The sequence below is a fragment of the Phaethon aethereus genome (genome assembly GCF_964289735.1).
Source record: "Phaethon aethereus genome assembly, chromosome: 5".
Classification (NCBI taxonomy): Eukaryota; Metazoa; Chordata; class Aves; order Phaethontiformes; family Phaethontidae; genus Phaethon; species Phaethon aethereus.
The window spans coordinates 43,912,467-43,921,362 of NC_138579.1; the positions used below are offsets into that span (position 1 = coordinate 43,912,467).

The 8,896-nt window shown below is 43.9% G+C and overlaps 1 protein-coding gene across 1 annotated transcript; it reads left to right on the forward strand.

Moving 5' to 3' along the window:
* Positions 1–565: 565 nt before the first annotated feature.
* Positions 566–7,532, forward strand: PPP1R14D (protein phosphatase 1 regulatory inhibitor subunit 14D; the record flags this gene model as incomplete). The annotated part of the gene is made up of 4 exons (XM_082000112.1): positions 566–748; positions 5,069–5,164; positions 5,376–5,408; positions 7,464–7,532. The coding sequence occupies 4 exons, from the start codon at positions 566–568 to the stop codon at positions 7,530–7,532; spliced, it is 381 nt and encodes a 126-aa protein (XP_081856238.1).
* Positions 7,533–8,896: the final 1,364 nt, after the last annotated feature.

Genomic DNA, 8,896 nt, shown 5'->3' on the forward strand with positions numbered 1-8,896 from the left:
GCCACATACGCCATTTCAATGGGAGCTAAACCCTGTAGCTGCAGGGAAAATAGTTTACAGAGGCTCGTGGAGCTTGAACACGGCAGGATTCAATGTGTTGTGTACAGATCAGCCCTCTGGAATTGCACATGCACCAAAGTTACGCCTGTAGGAAAACAGTCATTTAAAACCTCCTTCTTCCCCACCTCTTGGAGCTGACTTGCATTAAATATTAACAGACTCGGTTCATCAATTCCCTGGTTCACTTGGCTTCTTTTAACAACAGATGTTATTACAACAACTCCTCTGCCTGCCTCCCCGCTCCTGTCAGCACGGCAGATGGTGAAACCCAAGGATCTGCTGCTGTAACTCTGCCCGCGGAGCCTGGCTGCTGCCCTGGCCGCGCGGTCTCCCCCGCCTCTCTCCCTGGGACCACCGATGCTGCCCACCGTCGGCGTCTGCGAGTAGCTTGTGCTGTGAGCCGCTACTTGCAGAGAGGTGTTGGTTAAAGGAGACGGAGAAAAGGAGTGAGGGAGCCCGCGAGAAGGTGAGCTCCTGCTGTCAGAGGAGGAGGAAGCGGTTGAGCATGGCCAGTGACTCCAGCGCACTGCCCCGGGTGACTTTCCAGATGCCAGAGAAACCTGGTGAGGAATCGGCCCACAGGAAACTGGGCAAGTTAACCCTAAAGTACAACCGCAAAGACCTACAGCGCTGGCTAGACCTGGAGGAATGGATCAACGCCCAGCTGCAGGAGCTGTACCAATGCCGGGTGAGTAGCTGGGCCAAACCAGCCCCTCACTCGTCAGGGGAATGGGATTACAAAGGCCCTGCGTGCTGGGACAGAAGTTTGCTTGCTCTGCCTTACTGGAAATAGCTTCTCATCTTCAGTCTTCATTAGGTATCTAATTTCCACCTGCTACAGCACTCTCTGACTGGTGTGTCTGCAGTCAGAGAAGCTTGCAGAGATATAGTCCAACTAGGTTTAAAGTGCCGAGTCTTGCACCTGCGGGCGGGGGGCAGCTATTGCTCAGCGCGAGTAGCAGAACTTGGAGAGATGTGCAAGCCCGGAATGCTTCTTGTTGCTGAGCTCCATGGGGTGAGTGGCTATGCTGCAAGCAGTATCCAAGCTAGCTGAGTTAGGGTTTATCAGTGCATCCTTGCTCCTGTTGGTCACAACAGTGTAGCTGTAGTTGCTGTTTCAACAAGATGCTCCAGATAACACTGTATCTGTAGCTGCAGAGTCTGGACACACTACTGGCAGCAGGGGAAGAAAGAGGAAAAAAAATACATGCTTAAATGATGAGTGTGGAGATCTTACGCCTTCATCTTCACAAATGCCCAGAGTGGTCTTCCTTACCTGAGATTCCCTTTGCACCAGGAACGGTTGCTCCTAAATTCTTCCCGCCTATCTGAAAGCTGTCCCACTAAGAAAGATCCCGGAGTGCCTAGGTCCAGGGCCTGAATGGTATCAGATTTTACTCGAGCTGTTGCAGGGTATGTGACATTTTTTCTTCAGGGTGGTGTGATATTTAAGTTAGTCAAGTTCCAGCAGTGTCTGGGTACACTGAAATTTTAACCTGGTAGTATCGCTTCTATTCATATTTTGTGCTTTGATGGATGGCAATTACACTGGGAGTTTTCAGAAAGGATCATGCTTTTCCATGTTTGAGAATTCCTTTGGAGTGTGGTACAGGAAAAGGTGAAAGGATTTGCCTACATCATACATCATGGTCTTAAACCTATTGAAATAGCTTGACTAAGGGTTTTGCTTTTATCTGTAGGGCAATGGCTGATGCAGTAAGACAACATAGCTTTCTTGACTCACAACCCAGTACAACTTCAACAGAAGTCATACATGGGTTTAATAAATTGTGTAAAACCGCTTATTCGTGTCCTGGATGGGGATGGACTAAATGAACTGTCAAGCCCATTCTGCCCTGTTTGCTGTATTTGCACCCCAGCACAGCGTTAAGTACATTTTTGAGATACCAGGAAGACCGAGCTGATGACTGCTTAGAATCTCCCGCTCTGAGCATCAGCAGTCTCAAATTGCAGTCAGTGGTGGAAGTGGACATGTCAGAACAGCCCAGGAAAGGAGATTTTTGTGCTATATGCCATGATGGTACAGAGAAGCTTTTGTCTGCCCTGGGAGAGGTCTGAGCTGTTTTTCTGGGCCCAAGAGCCATAGAAGGATGTCGGCTCCACAGCTGAAGAGCCAAACTTCAGGAACTGTCTCAGGCTGTCTTTATTATTGTTGTTGCGGTTGTTGTTGCTTATTATTATCATCCTCATCATTATTGTAATAATTTTCTGGGTGACTGTTTCCTATTTGATACTTGTGGGAATGTACCGGGTTCTTATCCCATGTTGGGAGACAAAAAATAGTTAATATCCATTTTAATTTATGCCATATGCAAAGAACATGCAGTAGAAAACAAGTATGGAGAAAAAGGTCCTTCCTTCTGTCGCAAATGTGTGGTTCCTCTGAAAAGGAGTATGTTATTGCTCCTGTTCTGTTAATTAACATTTTTAGACTTCTCAAACAATTTTATAGCTTGTTTAGTAAAAATGACAAAGGATAAAAGCTAATAATCTCTTTTGACATTTGACTGAATTCTGAATTTCCAGTTGTTTATAAAATTATAATAATAAATTCTCATCTGTATGTTAGGTCTCTTAATGCATCATGAAACATTACATAGTGTACATAGGAGCAGATGCTATCGCTGGACCTAGTCAGATAGGCAAAATTCAGGATGTCTGCGAAGTGCTGGAGTGGTGGTCCTTGTGAGTGAAGGCTGTTCAAAAGAACAGCGGCAGCAGTAGTGTTGCTTGCCAGCCATGCCTGCACTGGCATTTAAAGGACTGTTCCTGGGGCTGGTGGATCAGTTCAGAGAGTACTTAGCCTGACTGTTGAGATTTGCCAGAGATAAGCAAGGAGAATGGCTGCTGCTTTCAGTAACAGAACATCTTGCCCTTTGGGGAATTATTGCACTTTTAAAGAGAATGTTTGGGGTTTTTTTTGAGATGGACGAGAAGCACTTGGTAGCACCAGTAGCATGACACAAGATGAGGCTCCCTGGGTGCTACTCTTACTTGCCCAAGCCTACAGATATGCACTTGTAAAGGTGTCAGGAAAACAAGTCAGGTTACATTATCGCTCTGGTTTTCTGAAAATTAGGAGCTGTTTGCTGTCATCACAGTAGCTGCCCAAAGGGGATACTTTTTCCCCACTACAAAATGCCAGCAAGCACAAATGAGAAATCCAGCCATGCCCTTAGAAGAACAGATTGCCAGTGGATTGCCTTTGCTAGCACCTCTCCAGCACAACAGGTTTCCCAACTTCCCGGTGTATTTGGGCCAACCTAAGAGATTTGCTGCTAGGAACTACATAACATGATGCTGTGCCAGGCCAAAGACTATTAATAGGGTACAACAGGGTGTTACATAGGATCTTTTCAAATAAATACATGTGCCACAGTGTCCTGAGGTTAAACCAAGACACACAGTAAATTACTTGTAATCACTCAGGTGTCCAGCAGGTCCTCCTGCTCTCCGTTGTGCATTGTGGACAGACTATTTAGTTAGCCCTGCTTCCTTGGATCCATCGACTTCCATTACATTGTGAAAGCTTCTTCCTTTGCTCCACCTGCCCTTGGAGGTGGAGTGTTCCTCAGTGTCTTCCAGAAACCTGTGTGACAGAGTCAGAATAAACAGCATTGCAGATTCAAATGCCAGCAAGGTTAGTTCAAACTTCGCCTCCTGATACAGATAATCTGAATGCTCTGCTATTTACTGTCGTGAGGCTTTTTGCAACAAAACTAAGACTCAGGAGACAATTTTGATTTTCAGGATGACTCCCTGCACGTGGAAGCCAGAACACCATCCATACTAGAACCAGAAAGCCATAGGGAATTCCTACCCTGTCTCACCCTCCTGTCTATTTAGCCTCTTAGCCAGAGGTGAAGTCAGGCTGGATCAACACCTGTGGGCTAAACAGTCACATGAAAACTATTACTTTTAAGAAGAAATGTTGTGTGGCTCACAGTACAAATACATTTAACTGTTTTATTACTTATTGTTAAGTCAGCTGCGTAACAAAGCTGAACACAGGTTTTCTACTTCCTTTCTGGCTTAGTATCAGAGACTGCTCAGAACAAGTTTCTTTTTTTCTGTTAAGTATTGCCTTTATTGTTTAATGTTTTACATACACATCCATAAATACTACCCAGCAGTCAGGTACTGTGCTGTTTACTCAGTATCCTTATTCTGCTGATTACTGTGTTAAAATATCCCTACTGTTGTGTTGTCAAAGATTCATTTTGCAAATACATTGGAAACCACACCCTGCTTTCCTTACAGCCTTGTAGAGACATGTGGAGCTAAAATGTGTCTGTGATCAGGTTTACAGATGTTTCCAATTACCATCCCCTTGCGTTACAAGATTATTACTCAAATCACAAAAGCTTGGGGTCTCTCTTACATTAAAGGAAACTATTATATTCCTCACGTCTGTTAGAGAAAGCTGGCAAAATATTATTAGACCTTTCAAACGTGTGTTTTTCTCCCCATTACTGATAAAAGTCATAGTAGAAATACCAACTAGGTGAATGTATTTAGCCTAAAAGCCTGAAATCATCTTGTATTAGTTGTGCCTCTCTAAGATTAAGCCTGCTGGGTTTCTGTTTGGTGAATGCTTGTGCACAGTCTGTGTGCTCTGTAGACTGTAGATGAGGGTTGTCCCAGGCTGGCTTACATTGCATTGCAGTTGGCAATCACAGCTGAATATTCGTGAATGGGTCTTCCTGTGATGGACCACGATCCTAGAGCAGTGGTATCAAATATTGAGGTGGGAGAAGATGAAGAATGTGTACATCAGGATGTATGTCTGTACCTGATACCACAGAGGGGCTGGAATCTGTGCCCTCTTTATAAGAACCTCCTTATTTTGAAACGATTTATGTCTTGACCTCAACTTTGCAGCATAGTTTTATTGTAACTAGTTCCTTCTCAGATGCTCAGTTCTTCAAAGATGGCCTCTAGAGTTCTTAGAAGTTTAGTTTATTAACTGTGTATTTTTTCTTTTTAGCTAAGAGAGGAAACAGAGGCAGCAGTTCCTGAGCCACAAATTGATCTTGAAGATCTCCTGGAGGTCCCTAATGAAGAACAGAAATTAAGACTACAGGTCAGATAGAGGGACTTGGTGACTTTGAGTTAGGGACTTCCTTCATTAAGAGAAGTAGTGGTATGTGGGGTACGGAATATGTGTATAGTGTTGCATGATGCTTCTCTGTGTCTTAGCCTGTCAAATGTAGTAAGATTATATGCCCTTTTTGTAGGGAGGGGAGAATAGGTTAACTCATAAAATACTAAAATGACTCCTTCTTGGTCTTTAGGAAATCCTCCATGAGTGCTCCAGCCCAACAGAGGTGAGTGAAGCATCATCAATATACATATGTTACACTGTGCTAGAAGAGTATGTCTTTGCTGCTGCTTGGCTGAACAGCCAAGATATTACTGTGCCTAACATCACACTGCAGATTTGTTTAATTCCCTGTGGGAGGTGTTTGCCACTTTATTATGCTCTGTTAGAAAAATACATGTAAATCTACATGGATGAGCTGAAGGCAGAGCAGTGGAGCAAATAAGGAATTATGCTTTACAACCAAAGAAAGTTCATTCCATGTTTTGGACTTCGTAAGCTGACCAGGCTGAGTTGCTATTTGGTCCTCAGTGTAGAAAAGCCATACAGTGATACAGCTCACATAGCCATCTTGCACACTGTTAACGAAATGCATTCTTAGCTGAAACCACTGTAGTGTTATGAGTAACAGGAATGTCAGATGGCCCTCAGATTGAATTGGGCAGATAATTGTTGAGCAGTGACCATGAAAGTCAGTTTTCTACGTGTTTTTTTTTCCCCATGTGAACTTTACAAGTACTGGCTTTGAGTTAGAGAGTTAAAGAAATCCCACAAGCTGTCACAATGTCCAAAGGAGTGGAGCCCAATACTTTGTAGTGTGATGCATGCACCACACAGCAATTGCCTTCACTGCACTGCATACCTGTGCAAAATGTGGTCCCCCATCACTGTGTCAGTCACATGCATTGCATGTGAACGTTGTGCTTGGCTATCATTCACCGGTCTCCACTTCTTGTCAAGCCTATGTAGCTGTACAGTGGTGAACATACAGAAAATGAGATGGATGCATGACTATCATTGCAATTAAACTTGGCTGTAGCAATCAGTACAGATAGTCTCCTAGCAGGTGTTCAGCAGACAAGGCTGGCAATAGAGAATTAGTTTTCAGAGTGTCTGAATTTCAGATCTTAGGCAAGAAACCCACACTCTCAGAGAGAAAACTGAAAAGAGTTTGCTCTACTGATTCATGAGCCATGAAGGTATCTTGCGGACAGCATGGTATTTGCTAACTACAAGTAGATATTGCTGCCCCACTGGCAAAAATATTTACTTTCATCCCAGCAATCTTGAATCCAGTCCCCTTGAAAGATCTCAGCAGCCTATTTGCAGAAAACAGAGGAAACAAACTGGTTTCATCTGAAGGGTCTGACTGAAAATGTATATATGATCCTAGGCATTTCCTCCCAGAGCATGCTGTGGCAGGCAACCTCTGATCACCCAAGTGAGGAAGCTAGGCTACCACACAGCACAAATGGTAACAAGCTGCAATACTTCCAGTGACCTTGCCTAATTACAAGGACATGTAGCTATCCCTTTGGTTGAAGAAAGGCTGCACACTCCTTTATGGTGATGTTACTTGTCATGCAGAGGGTAAAGTTTGCACTAGTCACATTGACTTCTGCTTGGAATAACCAGATGGTCCAGTTTAGTTCATAGTCCTTGGCTGCGTCAGCAAGGTAGTCGGGGTTTATCTCCATTAACTGCTCATCTATCTGCTCTGCCTGTCCTCAACCCCTGCTCCAGGTTATCATTAGTCCTATGTGTGTTTTGCTCCACCTCTTCTCTGCCAGCCACTTCCTTGTAGAATTGGCACAGGTCCAAGATGGTTTGCAATCCACCACATGGAGCTTTACAGGTTCAACAAGAGGGATAGCTTGATTTGCCCTAGATTGGGAGGGCAGCAGAAGTGTGCAGGAGGTTATGGTGGCAACAGGAAGCAGTGGAACCTAACAGAGGACAACAGCACCCTGAGGTCATCTCAAGGTGGAAAAAGCAGGTATCTGGGATGAAGAGGGGTAGGCTGGCTCCTGGGTCAAAAGTGAACATGGCTACTCCAGAAGGAGCCAGGGGAAGGGAAGTAGAGGGGCTTTTAGACTGTCCTCATCCATCAAAAGGTCTCCTTTCCTAAGCTGAAAGATAGGTTTGCTCAATACATGTCAGAATTCTGGTTTCTGCTCAACATGATGGTGAATGTGGGAATAATGCAAGCACCATAGTGTTCTTGGGGCTAGTGAGCACTGGGCTTAACATGACATCCTTCTTCAACCAATTCTCATTGTAGGACTTCATTACGGAATTGCTTAGTCGATTGAAAGGTCTCCGGAGAGTCACCAATCCTCAGAAGAAATGACCTTGCCCACATGGAACACCCAGGTTCAGTCACAAGGAAACATGTGTCTTCCCAGGATCAGCAACACCACTTCAGAATATATTTAGGACTTACTGTTATTGAGAAACATCACCAAGTTTGTGAGTTTTGTACCAGTGGTTTAAGTCTCCACTCCTTCCGCATCTATGCACACAGCAGGGAGCCACATTGTACAATTTCCTGATTCTTAAAGGGCATGTTAACCTGGGGAACAGGACAAGATGTCCTTCCTTTAGTTTCTTCTAGGAATTTCCATGCTGGCTGAGGAGCACTGAATACAATTCTCAGGAGCTCATCAAGACTTCTTTCCTTCTGTCCACTGCAAGGAAAACAAGGCATTGGTTATCACTCATTCATCAACATGGAAAAATCAGTTACCGTTAAGCTGCACCCTGTTTCAGTCTGGCTGGGACCCAGCTGTGATCTCCTGCCTGTTACTGCTGTACCTGAGTCTACAGCATGGCACATACTTCCTAAGTCTTATTAAGCCTCTGTTATTCATGAAGGTTGGACAGAAAAGATACAGTAGGATGGAAGGAAAATGTCTGAGTGCACTTGGTCTACTTAAGGGAAAATTAGTGAAACAGCTGCTAAGGCTAATGGAAGAGAGATGGATTTTCCTTTTTGTGGAATTTAGAACTTAATGATTTAGAAGCGTCTTCTAAAGGAATAAGGTCTGGGAATGATTTTTCTCATCATTTAAAAAGATGTTGGTAAAAAAGCACCTTTTGTATATTAAAACAGAGAAAACAAGCTGTGCACTGCTTGCTTTTTCTCTCTTTTTGGACACTAAAGAAAAACTGAAATGAAAAAATACCTGCTCCCAATTTCCCTGCAGGGAGCATCTCAGAGCAAGTTTTTTGCAGACAGGTAGGTCTCACAAATGAGAAGTGAAGTAGGACACGTCATCTTGCTGCACAAACTCTTCTGGCTACAACTAACACGTGGCTGGAAAAATACAGAGAAAACTACATCCAGCCTCAGCAAGTCAGTAACTTGACACATGTGGCTAGAAAGTAAGACAACAAATGGAAGCTGATTACTTAAGCAGAGAAGATTCTCATGTTATGTCCTGCCCCTACACTCTCATGAATGCCACTCAAACACAAGAGATGAGTTGCTGAGTAACATCCAGAGGGGCTCCTATGTACCAGTATGTTCAAGGGTAGCTTTTGAGCACATGGTTTGTCAGGCAGGGACAGAAGGGGCCAACCCTAGAACAAAAGGGACACGCGGGTTCGCTAACAAAGACAAACAAGAACCCTTGGGCTAGACCAATAATATCTTAAATATATTAGTCTTTTCATCTTTATCAGTAACAGGGTGATGACTATTACCTTTTGATT